The sequence below is a fragment of the Charadrius vociferus genome, unplaced genomic scaffold, assembly GCF_000708025.1.
Source record: "Charadrius vociferus isolate BGI_N301 unplaced genomic scaffold, ASM70802v2 scaffold185, whole genome shotgun sequence".
NCBI classification, from domain to species: Eukaryota; Metazoa; Chordata; class Aves; order Charadriiformes; family Charadriidae; genus Charadrius; species Charadrius vociferus.
Window position 1 is genome coordinate 3,153,313 of NW_009648955.1, and position 16,452 is coordinate 3,169,764.

General features: G+C 40.0%; 1 protein-coding gene across 1 annotated transcript in view; it reads right to left on the minus strand.

The window, feature by feature from the left end:
* The window catches only part of SNAP91 (synaptosomal-associated protein, 91kDa), a 70,967-nt gene that overhangs the window by 13,672 nt on the left and 40,843 nt on the right, over window positions 1–16,452 (minus strand). The window contains exons 14-22 of the mRNA XM_009887470.1: window positions 14,239–14,253; window positions 13,926–14,096; window positions 7,370–7,477; window positions 6,590–6,847; window positions 6,305–6,382; window positions 6,126–6,197; window positions 5,572–5,655; window positions 4,556–4,639; window positions 357–494 (exon numbers count right to left, since the gene is read on the minus strand). Of these exons, the coding sequence (XP_009885772.1) occupies window positions 357–494; window positions 4,556–4,639; window positions 5,572–5,655; window positions 6,126–6,197; window positions 6,305–6,382; window positions 6,590–6,847; window positions 7,370–7,477; window positions 13,926–14,096; window positions 14,239–14,253 (1,008 nt within the window). The remainder of the gene's footprint in view (window positions 1–356; window positions 495–4,555; window positions 4,640–5,571; window positions 5,656–6,125; window positions 6,198–6,304; window positions 6,383–6,589; window positions 6,848–7,369; window positions 7,478–13,925; window positions 14,097–14,238; window positions 14,254–16,452) is intronic.

Here is a 16,452-nt window from a genome sequence, read left to right on the forward strand (position 1 = left end):
ACCTTCAGGTGCCATGCAAGCTCAAGAACAGCTTCAGCAGCAGCAAGATGACTTGCCTATATACTTGATTTACAGAACAGTGTTTTCCTTGCGTAATTCCTGATTCATGCAATCAAGCACATGCAAGGATGATGTTCACACTAGTTTGTTTTTTACTGACATAGTAGAATAAAAAAATGGGTACAGAGAGCTCCTGGGCACACACCAGCTTAACCACCACCCTGAGTTCTTCCAGTAGAGAAGCAACAGGGAAATCACTGATATCGCTTGTACTCAGAGCCTAAATATGGTGTCATTAAGTCATCTAACACATAAAACACATTAGAAAATACACAGGAAGAAACCCTGTGGCTCACCTGATGCATCAAATGAACTGCCAGTCGTTGGAGCTGTTGTCCCAAAAGCTGCATCAAAGTTAGGCTGCAGTAAGCTGGTTTGAGCTGGAGTGACTGGGGATGGTGATGGAGAGGGGGAGATAAAAGAACCTCCAAAGCCTTGAAAAAGCCACATAAGAGATGTGTAGATATTAGAGTCAGTCTTGGGCTGTGTTTAAGAAAAGCTCAGTCTATAGAAGCCAGAATGATAGGGACAATTCTTCTAGACCATCATAAATAACTCAGTTCTATACAAGCACCCTTGATATGCCAGGTATGACCCCAGGAATTTAAGCTTTTGTGAGAGTCACCCATAAAAACTTTAATGCTTGTTGTTTAGATTTCTGCAGAGGCAGACCAACAGATTAGAGAACTCAATTCTTCCAGTACCACACGCTCCACTTCTAGGTAAGTAACCTCACAGGCAGAACGCAACAAACAAGAATTGGTTTAGAAAACAGAGAAACAGAGGACTAACTTGAGAAAAGCACATGATCACCCATCAACTACTTTGGAATCGCAATGCAGAAGGCAGTGTTTTACTAATCCAGTTTAGCCTCTCTCACCATCTTAAACCATCCTGGTCTCTGTCATCAAGATGTCTTCAAGCTGCTGTCCCCCCTGCCACTCACATGCCAAAGCAAAATTAACAGCATCCACAAGTGAACTGCTTGTAGGCTGGATGATTTCCACGATTAAGGTTAATGTATACATTAAAAACCCTATATTTTTATAAATAAACCCTACTTATGGAGAGTCTCTAACCTACAAGCAATGCACTCTCATGCTGGACTATTCTTAAAATCCCTCTCTTGCTCACTATATAATTTGATCTCCCTTGGAATTTAACCTTATTTGTATTATCTACAGACTCTGGAAACTGATTAAATATGCAAAGACTCTCTCAAAACAAGAACAGACATATGACACCTTCTCAATTCGCTTTAGTCTAAAAGGCATTCCTCTTATTCAATCTCTTCTTGACAGTGATGTCCGCGACCTCTATACTACATCTTCAGTCTCTCAGCCTTGTTTTTTCCCAGCTGCCCTTGTACAGAAAGGATCAGACCTGAGCTCAGTGCTCCAACCAGGACCACACAAATAGGGCAGGAACAGCACTCTGCACAACAACCTGTGGGCTGTACTTTTTTCCCCCGTATATCAGAGTAGGAAGAGTATTACTTTGCTACAGCTGGGAACAAGACAGTGACAAACCAGCGCTCTACCACTGCCTTTAGCTTCTTTTCAGGGAATGTCCTGCCTTACAGCCTATTTTCCTTATTTGTCCAACTAATCATTGCTGCCTACGACAAAAGCTTGGACATTTACTCATCTGAAATTCCTCTTTTCGATAATTTTCTCCAATTTGTAGAGACAATTTTCATTTGTAGAGACCTGTTCTCATCCAAAGTAAACAGATGTTTTCATGTGGGTGAAATCTGAGAAATTAAGCGTGCTACTCCAGCAGTCATACTGTTGAAAGTAAGTACCAAATACAGCATATTGATTGAGCCGAGATCATCTATTTACATTAAACCCTTGTCACTACTTTCTGTCTTTTTACTGAGATAGTACCATTCTTGTTTAAGCAGACAACTCATTCCTTCTTTCCTTCCTCTTTCTTTAGCTACCAGTTCAGTGGGGAAGTCAGCTTTCTAAAAACAGCAAAATAAAGAAAATTCTGAGGACTTTCTAACCACTACTTGCTTTTATTCAAACTGCTTTCCAAGATCACAAGGTATATAAACTACAGCACATATGCAGACGTCTTACAGTGACAGCAGCACATTTCCCAGCTATGAAATCAAGTGTTTGCCAGACGTTTAACTAGTAGGCCAGTGCTCAATGTAAAGAACTTACACTCAAATTGAGCATCAATTATATCAAATGTTACTGTGAGATCTCAGACGCTCCCCCTGAAAAATTTGTTTTCTCAGAGAAAAAAGACTAAACACCAAACACTTAACAAACGTTCAAAGAATAGGACAAATTTATACACACACGATGCAAGCATCAGACTTATTTACATGTCAGGCAGATGCATATTTTAGAAGAGCCATGAAGAGACTAGCAACTTATTTGGCAGCAGAACACTTAAGACAATGCTGTAAAGCAGATTCACAACATTATGCATATAAACACTTAGTACAACCAAACACTCATAACCCATGAAGGACAAGCCTTCAGCCACCACATGAAATCCAGACAATCTTAAATTCAAAACTGGATTACACTGCAGGCTATACATCTGCCATTATCCAGGGTGAACAAATGCTTAGCAATATGTTGTGATGTTTACAGACTATCTGCCAAATAAAGATTCAAATCTACCTGGAGCCCTTCTGAATACATATAAGGAAAATAAAAAATTTTTTAAAAATCATCTATTCACTCTAGCTGCTTCAGGTCTGCTTGAGTATTTAGAATTATGAAATCCCTTTGATAATTTAGGTTTTGATTTAATGTGACTCATCAGATTCAGAGAGCATACTGCTGAAGTTTAAGCCATCTGGAGCATAATTCCTACTGGAATTTAAGCTTAGTTACAGATAAGGACATAAAATATTTTGTATTGTAATGTTTGCATAAGCAGGATTAGCTTCCCAAACAACATCTCTACACCCAGTCCCTTGATAACACACACAACCACAAATGACTAGTATGTTTCAGAATCTACCAGTGAAAGCCTGATCTCTGGCCTTAAGCTAGACTAACTAATACAAAGACCTACTGAAGCAATATTAAAACAAAAGGTGGTCTTCTACCTTAAAATCTTGAAGCTGCCTGTACTAAAACTTTAGCATGCATTTACACATGATGTCCCACTTTTAGCTGGCTTGCTACTTAAAGAAGCACTGGAACCAATTGAGAATGGACATATACATTATTATTCTCTAGACTACTTCTACCTTCCTGTGCCACAAGTAGGCGATGCCCACACTTACAGGAGGTACTAGCAAAAATGTCCTCTTCTGAGATGGCTTCAGCAGGCAAGCACCCACCTCTATCAACTCACAGCACTTGGAGCAGATAACATACTGAGGTATCTCATGTTATGTGTTTCTCATACAATGGAGGATCTCTCATGAGCAAAACATACACAGGGTTGGACTTCTGATATAGTGTAAGTTGGTATGAGAGCCCTTCAGACATACAGACAGCAGCTGATGTCAGGGCCCACCGTACCTTGAGAGGTTAGCAGTTGCATAAAGGGCAGAGTAACACTCCAGCTCAGAACTAAAGGCACAAAGGTACAACATGAAGCTAACAACCATCTTCACAGTTCATGAAGGATAACCTACTGACCAATTCTACCGACAAATTCACCTTTCAGAAACATGAGGAAAAATAAGCCAAGTCCCCTCTTCAAACCAGAAGAGCTTTAGTTTCCTTTAAAGCTGAGGAAGACCCACTGGGATCGTATTCTCTACAAACTTCAAACTGGGATGGAGAGAAGTCATAATTGTTTAGCACAATCACTATAACCACTAAAATACATGGTGTAGCAGGAATTTTTGAGAGTATTTCAAACAGAATTCAGCTGAAGCTGCTTACCTGCAGGATGCAGACTAGAATGATACTCATTCAATCAATCTTTGAAATAGGTATAACACTGATTCCACATTCAGCACTAGTGGAGACCTTATCCCACCCACTCTAAGGAGAGTGTCTCTACCTCTTCTATGCCCTTGTGCTCAGAAAAGTTCTCTCTCATCCCCCCAGCTTCTTCTTGGCTAAACGAAAGACCGCTACCAAGTCATTCATTCAAGCTCTTAACATTTCAGCGTATAACCTGCCTCAATTAAATCAACCAGGAAACAAAGATGAATTAGCAGTAAGGAATAAGTAGCATAGCCTGCAATACAGCTTAACTTAAGTTCTGCTACAGTCAGGCAAAAAAACTTTATGTAAACACCCCTATTCAGTAGACAGTACAGAAAAACAAGGCTTGTGGAGGAGGGTAGGAAAACAAAGAGCATGGGAAGAATATAATCTCAGAAGTTAACTCGTAGCCATTATAAATCATTGTCGTTTTAAAATGTCTAAATTATTAAGAAATCCTGTGAACAACAATTTTATTCCAGCGCAAAAGTCCACTTACACCCAAGGAACACAAAGGATTTCAAAGACCATTTCTTAGTTTTGACTTAAATAACAAGTGTTTAGAAGTTCTTTATTACCAGCAAGTAGGTCTGCAGAAGCTGAGGAACTAGAAGCAGCCTGGGTTGCGGGCTGGGGTTCGGAAGCACTACTTCCAAAAGCATCTAAAGGGAATTTCAGAAAGCATCAAGAAAAAGGTAAAGAGTCCAATATTAAAAGCATCAATCCATCACCTGTATTACACAAAAGATGACAAAAGGATAACCACTTAATTCATCAGAAGATGATGAAAGCGCTTGGCCATCTTTATTGCAGAGCAGTACCACAGATGCAAAGCTCAGGTGGAAAAAAGGAGGTGCAACAAAACAAGCACTTCAAAGAAATCTGTTTTTCTATAGGGAAGAATAGCACTGAAGAAGATACCAATGTTAAATCAGTGAGGTTTGTGAGTCCTTTTAGTTGGGCCTCAGACAACCCATACAAACGTCAGCATTCTAGGCAAGAGGGTTAAGCCCGTTGGAGATGAATGCATCAGATGACAGACTGGAGTAATTCCAGCCAGAACCTACTGACTCACACTAGTTCTTTTTTAGAAGGACATGTCACTGATGTTTGAAAATTCACTACTTCTAAGCAACATTCCTATTCTACAACACTTCTAGAGTTGGTAGTGCCCATCCTAATTTCCACCTTGTCAAATCCAACAAAGATCCTGTGATTCAGACATCCAGTCTGAGACAAGTCACCCTCAAAACTTCAGCTGCTTTGAGAAACGGAACTGAGAGAAAACAACATGAACACAGAGAGTTTCAAAGAAGAAAACAGCACGCAAAAGACTTTCATTGGACCTCTGAGGAAGTGTCATACATGCATTGACAGAAGACAGAACGGCAAGTGTCATGAACACAGAATGGCCACACCAACAGCTTATTTGCAGTTCGTTATTGTGTGATATGAAGAACTGGACATGCTAGTATTAGCTGTGATGCTACATAGAAAAGCCGTGAGAAGGGGAAACGGCAGCTTCAGCCAAGCGCAAAGGTCATTAAAATGAAGTGATTCAACTCTGAAGTGGTGAGGAAAGAAAAATACCCACCACCAAATAGGTCAATCACACCTGAAGAATCCACCTTTGCTGGAGAGGCAGTGGGTAGAGGAGAGGGGGCTGCAAATGCATCCACTGCAGTAAGCATAGGATAAATAATATTTAGTATCAGCAAGGCAACGATGATAGCTAAATATTTCAAAGCCACATGGGCTCCACCAGTTAGAACCACAGGGTCGGTAAATTCAGGTAACAGTCTTCAGAACTGCAAACATAAAGTGTTACATTTCTCACACAGCAACTGAAAACCACAGTACTTTAAAGAAAGCATTGTTTATTAAGAATTTTCTTATGCTTAGAGGACAATTTACTCTCTCATCAACTACATTAATCACTCAACTTCAGTGTCAGCCACTTCATGGTTTGCATCTTCAGCAGCTGCTAATCTTGCGACCAAAGTGTCAACAAACCCACAACTTAGTATTTCAGGTTAAAGAGGTAAATTGGCGATAAGTCTTTTTTTTTTTTTTTTTTTTGTTCTTGAGACAAAAAGCCCAAATGAACAAAACCCCAGAAGTCTGTGGTCTGTGAAGACAAGCACTCACCAGATAAGAGATCAGCAGTAAGAGAACTCTCGGGCACAGGAGAAGCTCCATGCGGCGGAGATGAAAAAGCATCTTCCAGAAATGAAAGAAAAACCAAGGAGAAGTAAGTATCATTCAAATCAGTTTACACCATTACACAGCATCAAAGCAGCAGAGTATTGGAAGAATTCTCTCATTACCTGTACCAAAGAGATCTATGCTAGGAGTAGCATCTGGTTTAGGTGCTGCAGGTGCATCAGGAACAGACTCAAATAAATCTAAAGCCAAGAACATAACATGTCTTTAACTCATTTTTGAAAGGCAGGACTGAAAGCAGAACTTTCAAGTTTTGCACATCGTCTTTGGAGTTAACAGGCTCTCTGGTTTGAAAGCCTAGCACACAGCATGCATGCAACAACAATCTGTTTGTTCTGTCCTCCTGACAGATCAATCCACCAGAATCAAAGAGTTAAAAACAAAATTACCACCAAAGATATCTAGAGCAGGAGGAGCGGAGGTGGTGGCGGTAGCAGAAGTGGTGGCAGTAGTGGTAGTGGCAGGAGCCGTAGTAGCAGTAGCAGCAGCAGCAACAGCAGCAGCTGGAGAAGGAGTTGTTGCAGGAACTGGAGTGGCTGCACTAGTTGTAGGGGTAACTACAGGAACAGCAGTCTCTGTTGGCTTCATAGCAAAGAGGTCCAGCTCAGGAGCAGCCTCTGCACTACCTTCGGATGGGGCAAAGGGGTCTTGTAAAAAGGAGAGGGGAAATATATGTGTATGCATACTTAGGATCAGTGAGGGAGGAAGTCAAGAACAAAGCAACTACAGGCAATGCACATACTGCAAATAACACGCGCACACACAGAGGAGGTCACTCGAACATCTAGCCTACTCATCCAAGACACGTTACTTATGTTTTTCCAAAACAGACCATCTGAAAGGCTGAGCAGTCTAGTTACTAAAGGGGAGAACTTTCAAAGGGTGTTTGACAAGGCCAAAAAAGGACAGAAAGATGACACAAAGAATATCCAGTTTAGCAGGTTACTGCTTACAAAACTCAGCGCTGGCAGAATTGTTTATTAGCGCTACCAAATAAGCACAAAGTTACTGGGTCTCAGGAACAGGCAGTTTTGTTAAGCATGCTCTTCAGTCTAGGGCTTGTTTTGATCAATTGCAAACACTACAAAAATTTCAGAAAAACACACTGCCATGTAGTTTAAACAGAAAAAACAGCAAAACAAGAGACTATCTAATGACATAAAACCCACCATTTCCTGAACATGCATCAAGAGCTGCTGCTACAGGGGTTGGGGTAGCTGGTGCTGCTGCCCCTTCAGCTGCTGCAGGGGCTTCCCCAGGAGAAGCTGCAAAGGCATCTTGGGTGCAGTTTAAGAACAGAAATTAAAAGGAAAAAAAGGATAAAGAGAAGAAAAATATAGTAAAAGAACCAAGTTAAATTGCACAGGTAGATCCCCTTATACAACATGAATGTTGTTACTCTGACAGCAAGACAAGTCATGCAGCGCAAAACGCTTTGTCTCCCCCAACCCCACCCGAGCACGTTCTAGACAGGGTTTGAAGATGGAGCTTCTCAGGTTGCCCGCAGGAAATACAGTGAGTGTAAAAGAAGGCGTTATTCTCATTGTATAAGGGTTCAGAGCAGCATGCTCATGTACTACCCAAAATTAACTAATGAAGAAAGAGCAGAGGTATGGCAGTAAGTTGGTGTTAATAAAGATATTAAAAATTTGCATGCTCAAAGCCCGTAATACATGTGATCAATCTGCAACTGTGAATTTACTTGCATAGTGCTTTGCAAACTTAAGCACTGTTATGAATAACAATCCAATTATGTTGGCAGAGACCTGCATCTACCATTTGTAGCTTTTGAGTCAAGTCAGTCATGCAACATCTGAGAAATTGAACTTACTTTTTTCTTAACAGTATTCCAATCGGATCTTTCTGAAGCCATAACCTGATGCATAGGTGATATATACTCAGCTTGCTTCTGACAGACCGAGAATGTTCGTCTTAACTACTGGCCAGCCATAGTTTGCCTCTCCTTTGAGGATCAACTCTAAGGCCAACCAGTCAAGTCAGGGAAAACAACTCTTTAGGGCTTTTGCAACGACTTGCTCGTGAGTTTTCCTTGACTGCTTTTTTTGTTTGCCACTTGCTAAGTGTATGTTTAAATTTCAAGCTCTGAACTTTTACAGCATTTTTCCTAGGCTTAAACCACCATCTGTAGCTCTTAATTCCATGAAGTAGTCCTAATGGACAGTGCCATTCGGACTATCCTCATAAGCAAGCACTTTCTTCACAAAAAGACTGCACAATTAAGATTAAATACTTCAAGATGCTCATAAAGGCCATTTTTCTACTGCTACAAAGTTAGCAAGTTAAAAAAAAAATCTGTTGAGGAATACTGCAATTGCACTGTTAAACTAGTACAGGAAAAAGCTTAACATGCTTTAACTTGAATGTCAATTTTAAAATGAACACAACCATTTTAAAAACAAGTTTGTGCCAGTAAATCTAAAAAGCTCAGAAGAACATGCATTGAAACTTCAACAGAAGAGATGAAAGCCAATTAGTCTTGTACAATAGAATTAAAATGAGTTAGTAGCAAAAAAAGGCCTGCTAATAAGCCATTTCAAATATAATTCTATTTGTCATGTAACAGGGGTCAAGAACAAAACTGGATGGCAGTTGTCCAAGTAAAAAAATTTTAATTAGTCTAACATCACAGTATTGTATGTATACCAGACACTGGCATACGCCACAGAACTGGACTGAAGAGTTTTGAATTGTACTACTTGAGCTACACGTATGGTCATGTGTGTTGGGTTTTGCTCTACAGGGCCAGCTTTCAGATGGAGGGTCACCCTGGGCTTTTTCAAAACGACATATTTCTGTCCATATCAGCTTGTAGGCCAACAGCACAGAAGTCAGTCAACACTATTAATAATTACTTCCCAGCATTAAAGGATAGACTCCAGATTTCTTATAAAAGGGGATTTCAGAATGAATAACGTTAGTCACAAGTTTTATGTTGGGACCACTTCAGCCTTCGAGTAACACCTATTCCTGTCCAGATGTAGAGAATTGAAGTTCCACATGCAACAGCCACAGAAATTCAGGTGGGCACAAATTCCTTCCCCAAAGGGAACAGCCAGCTTGGCATTGGCTTTATTATTTATTGCCACTTCTGAGTAAGGTTCTAGCTAAGCATTACAATTTTCTCTATAATCATACTTGGGTTAAATGATAGGTGGGATAAACACCTACGTTCATAATGGAATCTAAAGGAAAAAAGCTGTATTAAGAACTTTAAGTATCAGTTACTCTGAGAAGTTTGAGAAACCTATGACTGTAGAGGCAGACCGACCTGAACAGGTGATCCAGCAACTTACAGTTCAAGCCAAGGGTTGGTTGTTTTTTCGGGTTTTTTTTGGTGGGTTTTTTTGTTTTGTTTTGGGTTTTTTTGCTTCGGGGTGGAGGTGGGGTTTGTTTGTGGTTGTTTGGTTTTGGTTGGTTTAGGGCAAAGGGTTTGTGTGGTTTTGTTGTTTGGGTTTTTTTGTTTGTTTTTTTTTTTTTTTTTAAGGTAACACTTACCAAGTTCTCTGAAGCCTTTCAAAAGGCTCTGCTGCACCTGCACAGATGCCCTCTGCTAAAATCTAGTATCACATGCAGAAACAGATACAATTAAATACTGCATATTTTATTAGTAAAAAAATAAAAATTGGGGCTGGTTTTATTTTCTTTTCCATTCACAGAATCATAGAATCTCCTAGATTGGAAAAGACCTGTAAGATCATCCAGTCCAATCATCAACCTAACACTGACAAGCCCACCACTAAACCATGCCCCTGAGCACTATATCTACATGACCTTTAAATAACTCCAGGGATGGGGACTCCACCACTGCCCCGGGTAATACGTTCCAAATTCCTCCATATTGGCAGAGTAACCCTACAGTTGCATATGCAGCACTGTAAAAAATTTTCTCCCTTTAAAGTAGTTACTATCTTTACTCAGTTTATGCCACTTCCTTACATTTGTGCATTTTCTGCTTCAAAAGTGAATCTAGGTTTTGAGTTCTAGAATCAAGTGGCACATGATCCTCACTTGGGTTAATAGACAGCCTGGAAACTTAAAAGGAGATGTTGCTGAAACCTTTGCAAGCTCACACTGCATGAAACACCTATTAGGAGTGATAGGTATATATTATGTATGGCATAGTACTTAGATTGTTAAATAAAAATAGTTCTTATTGCAATGACATGCAAATAAGGGCATTTTTAAGTTCTGAAATACTTAAGTAGTGCTTCAGTGCATCTTGTCTGCAGCAAAGTAAGTGTTCCTGAAGACTGATCTGTTTAATTGCATAAATTCAGGCTTTATTTGATGCCATAGCATCAATACATGACAAAAGTTACCCACACATGATGATACAACTGACTTATAATCATTTAATGTATTATGTAACATGTGAAATAACCCTATGGAAAGTCACAAGTATAGGAAAGATCACAGAACTAAAGTGTACAGGTGAAAAGAATTTTCTTCTGTTTCCAGAGTATTTTCCTCTTCAGTCATCCTTCACTACTTTTTGACATGGAGAACCTGACCTGAGCTAACAAGAAATATTCCACCATGCTCAGTGCTAGGAAAGAATCATAAGAATTATGGGATTTTTTTTTTTTTTTGGTGACTGTTTGTTTTTTAAAATAAGCACTAGTTTGCTATACCAGCATGTTCCAGCACCAGGAAATATTAGCCTTCAAGTGCCAAACAGTCTTGATCACTTTGCCTTTAGTTTTTTTAACGGGAAATCCATAGTTCTCCTGCCCACTTATGGTTCATGTCATCTGAATGCCTAATAACTGACATTTGCACGGTGTCTGCCATGACTTGTTACTTGCACTGCTTACAGTGTAATCACACAACAGAATATAATGCAAGAGCACAAATTCTACTGTGGACTAATTTATTATGGAGACACACAGCATTTCAAGATATTTCACCTTTCCTGCCTTTGTATTTCTCCCTCTCCGGAATGATTCGAGCTGCCATTTGAAAACAGCCTCCTCTTATTTATCTTAGAAACAAGATAAGGAATTTTTCAAGTTGGCCCAGGTAACTGAAAGCTTGCGCCTTAATCAGATTGAATTCTTCAAAGAAAAGCTATGCTGGATCAATACTGCATTTCTGATCCGCTGCCTAAGACCACGTTAGAGATGAAGACATAACACAGAGCTGCTTTTCCTCCTAAAGACAAAGCTCACTCATAGCCACCATTCAGGCTCCTATCAGCTAAAGTACCAGCAATATAGTGCAAGAGAGTAACGGTCGTTCCTGCGAAGTCTCCTCTTCTGCTTCTTCCATCAACTTGGCTGCCATTTTCCCTGCAGCTCTCAGCTTCCTTTCCCTCCCCAACCACTCCTGGCAGACTCTTCACATTCTTTCTCCTGAGATTGCTGCCCCTGTACCTTCCCCTACTGCAAGGAACCATGTAAAGCAACTAAGCACTGGCAAGCTGCAAAAAGGTAAGGTGACCCTGAAGACTATCTCTAGCAGACCTCTACTTATTCAGCGTCAGCATGCCTAGCATCACAAAAGCTAGACAGCAACAATGCCTGCCCAAAACCTACCGCTTCTTGTGCCATACATAGCCTTAAAGTAACAAGGAATGTTAGTATGGGACATCACATACAGCAGAGGCTTCAGAAGATAAATAAATAAACAAACAAACCATAAGTAGAGAGATGGAAGTTCAATATGGACTCCAGGATCTTAAAAGGGTCAGGCCTGTGGGTGCCTTGAAGGCACTGCAAAAGTAGCTTCACTGCTGAGTGTGTTTAGAGATTTTTCTTCTTGAGAATTAGAGGCTCTCAAATCCATAAACTTGATGCTATTGTAAATAATAAAACCTTGCTTCCCCCTGAAGTTTTCTAGGAAAGAGTCAGTATTCATCTAATATACAATCCACTGGATATTTATAGTACTTGTGCAACAAAATATATTCTCTTTAAAAGAAGAGATCAAGTCACGGAAATCTGAATACCACAAAAGTAAAATTCTTTTCACACTGGAGGATGAAGGCAACTCTACTTCATAACATGTGCCACTAAGTAACCTAAAGACCACTTAAAACTCTAGAAACTAAAAGCATCCAGCTCTTTGCCACTTTATAAACATGGAAGTAGACACATGATTTGATAGCAGCCATTTTTCCAGGCACAGAATAGCAGAAAAGGTATAAAAAAAGAAGGGTACATCTTGCTGCTGTAGTACTGGAAGAATAGGCAAGGGCAGATGTTTTTTTTAATCCTGTTGCAAGTTTACAGTGACTTCTACCCATTTAACTGTGATTTATTTTTTTTAAAAATTCATACATCTATGCTAAATTAATAATGTAATTTGAAAGTGCTCTATCCAAGCCTGGCTTGACCCCAACATCTACACACCACGAGGTTCACAGGCTATGCACCTGCAGGGGTGTTAAGGAGAACAGGCTTTGGCTTCTGCAACAAGACCCTGAGAGTAACCAACATCAGACTCTCTCTTACTCCTCGTGGTGTCCAGAACTACTGCCCACGACTATTTTAAAATTGCTTTTGAACTGCTTGATCCTGCAGCAGTTGGACTATTATTAATCTTTGTAAAAGGAGGGGTTAAGTAGCAGGTAGCAGTTGTACTCCTTTCTTACAGTTTCTCAGCAGTTTTACTGGGGATATCGTGGAGGTGTCTATTGAGGTCAGTCCTAAACAACACTTTTAACTGACAACTTTCAGCCTTTAGGAAATACCTTTGTAGGCAAACCATTTATGTATGAGACCTATCCAGCATCCCTGTAACTAGAAGCGATAGAGAAACACATCCCCACAGAGAATATACTGGAATTCAGTTTTGACAGCAAGTAGGTTATTACTAATTCCTGACATCCACTGGCATACTGGAAGTACGCATCACGGGAACAGACAACTAGAAAAATGCAACAGTCAGGTGATGTCAAACATGTTAGCAGTTTGTAGATCAGAACATTTCTCCATTAATCTGGGCTGGTATAGTGTTGAAAAGAAATTATAATTTCTGATGTGCTGTTGAGAAGCCTCCCTGCTCCGTGAGAGTGACAAGAAAGCTGACAACACACAAGGGGAAATTTATTTTTACTCAACAGGTTAGCTGCTAACATTAGAGACTGAAAAAGCACAACTTAACTATAAAAATATGTTTCTTATACATTAGTTGTATAGTTGGCATAGTGTAAGTGCATCGCCACGTTAATTTACTGTTAATGCTGTATGAAATAAAACTCAAGAATGCTGGAATATAGTAATTTCAGCTGGCTCAGTACTATATTTACAGGAAAGATCCAAAAGAAACACAACACAGCTCAAGCGTGACATGTAATGAAGGGGCAGGCAGCTGCCACGTCCAGCCTCTGCAGTGCAGTAACTATGAAAGCACAACTGCTTTCCCAAAAAATTGTAGTACAGTGCATCGTTATTGGATAATGTGGAAAGAATACCTGCTTACCCCAGCCTGGACCTGAAAACTAACATTCTTACCGTTCAACCATAAGGTAACTCATACATATCAGTTTTCCGTTTCCATATATATGCAAGGAGCCCATGAGCTAAAAGCACAGCAAACAAAGAGGTAGTTGGACAGTCTACATCTCCTGTTCCATCTAGCATCCAACACACAGGCACCTCTGGTATAGTTAGTTAAATGAGAGGCCTTGTTACAATAGCTGAACTCAATATTGCTTCATCTACCTTATGAGCTGGCGTAGAGCACTAGAGCCACCAAACTAACCTCCAAAGAGATCCACTTCAGCAGTGGCAGCAGTAACAGTTGTAGTTGTAGCGGCAGCAGCTGAAGTAGTTGTGGTATCAGTAGTTGCAGCAGTAGTTGCAGTAGGCTCTGGGGCAAATGGATCTGAAATCTGTGGCTCAGAGGTAACACCGGAAAGTGCAGCCAGGTTATCTATATGCAACCATATAATGAAGATCAAACAGGAAAAGTAAGGGGAAGAGGGAGAGAGACCACAATCACTCAACTCCAGAAAGCTAGAGCTTTTAATAAGTCTTAACGTTCAAAAGTCTTAGAAATCAAAAATATTACTCACCCTCTCCCAAGAGGTCTAGTGATCGTCCATTAAAATGACAGCAGAATAAAGAAACAGACCAATTAGTAGAACTGCCAGGCTGAAGATACTCATTAGTCATATGTTCATTCTCTAAGTGACATGTCTAGGTTAAACATGATTTCTGCACTCGATTTTCCAACATTCAAGTTATTGTTACATGACAAAGCACATTCTGTTTAACAACTCTATTCAAAAGAGAACCAGTACATAGGTTTCATGTATTTGATAAGTGCCTTAATATCTAATCAGCAAGACGTTCAAACACCAGTAGTATTTATCACTTCTGGTTTATACAGCTGGTTTTCTTTCCTTAAAGTGTAACAGAGAACACCAACTAGTGGCCTGTAAGGGTTGAGAGGAAGGTCTCCTACCTTTCACTAGCCCAGGATAACGCCAAGAACCACTCATAAGCTCAACTCACCACTGTACTAGTTCTCTACTGCATTTAGCTTAGCAGTGTGAGAGTAAGACCAGAAGTAGGTAGACTTCTCTGAAGTTTATGAACAGCTAATATCCCCCAAGAACACTGAAAATTTTAAATGCAAGTTCCTGGGCCTAACGGCACACAGATTCAAGTAAATTTCACCAAGTAAAGCATATATGGGAAGAGTGAGCCCCAACAAATCCCAGTGCCCAAATATAAGAACAGTAAACAGGCAGAGTTGAAGCTTATTCAAAATCAATGAGCTATGAGCAGAACGCACTCGGATACCAAAGAGAATATCGAGATAATTTTGCTTAGCTGCAAGTATTTTCCAGATCAAGGTAGTCACAAAGCAGACAAAATCAACATTACAGTTGTTAAAAGCCAACAGAATTCAGCTTACTATTCTGCCAAAGTGAGTTGTCAGCTACCTAGAACCCTTTACAAACCTGGCACTAAAGCCAGGGTAGTCTAACAGAGAGAGCATCTTGTGAACACAGTGTTAAGTTCCTTCAGGATACAATACATGGCGTCCCTGCTGCCAGAAGTCCGAGAGGCAGACAGGCTGTGGTTCTTGTACTAGAGACAATCATTTAGTTAAAAAAAAAAAAAAAAAAGGAAAGGAAAGAAAAAAATAAATAGAAGAACAGCTCCTGCATTTGTGATAGAGCGAGGAAAGCTTTTCCTGCATTTGTGGTAGAGCAAGCATGCTATGCAGAAACAAGTACCTCTGTTAATGCTTGCTATGAGGAGTATGAATGACTGACAGCATAAGCAGGTTGGTTCTGTTCCAACTTCGGTTTCTTAGTCAACTGTTTCTGGAAGTCGATGAAAGATCTTGAATGACAGCCTTTCCTACAATCTGATGCCCCCCAAGATCAGCAGGATTGAGCTCAAAGACAGAGGAAGCTTTGCCTACATAAAAACCAACTATAAGCTATAAAACCCTGTGAAAACTAGCTAGTTTGGCCTACTATATTTTTATATTGCAGTTAGGATAGTCTGAGCTCAACAACTACCTATTTACTAACCAGCAGCTCAGCGTTGCACCTAGATCCATTGTACACCTACTAGGGTCATGGGTTCATCTGACCCACACTGAACAGCAAGCACCGAGTCCAGATGCTTTGCTATGGGTCAGTATGTAGGAAGCAAAATGCTTTGAGCAAGCACAGCTCAATCTTCACAAGTTTGTCTTTATTTTACAACGCTTGTTAAAAGGGCACCAAGAAACCACATCCAGGTATTTTCGTAATTGGTTCCTTGGGAGAGCTCTGCTTGAGAGTGACTGTACAAGCTGAGGTAAGTCAAAATACCATTCTGAAAGAGCATAACAGTATATTAACAATGCAGCACTCTGGTATCTCATTACTGCACACCAGGTAGACATCTCACAGCTCTACTTGAAATAAACAACTGTTGGCAAACTTTTACCTCCTATTAGCTTATTCTTCAATGCCTTTTTGTTATCCAGTTATGTTACAGACCGCAATGCAGTGAAATTACAATTATCCAGCATGGCAATCTACACTTACTTTTAATATGAGAAGGATCAAAACCAACGCTTTATTGTATAGGCATATTAAAGTAACTACTAATAGCAAATCCACGTTCTAAGGCACACTGCAAGGCAGTTCAGAGCAGAAATTCAAGTCAATTTGCTTTAATATCCAAGAGTCACACCTTGCAAGGATGCAGAGTTTGACCTACTGTATTTTTTGTAATACTACAGTCTAGTTTGCCTGCCAAATGCCTATCTATTCACCTTG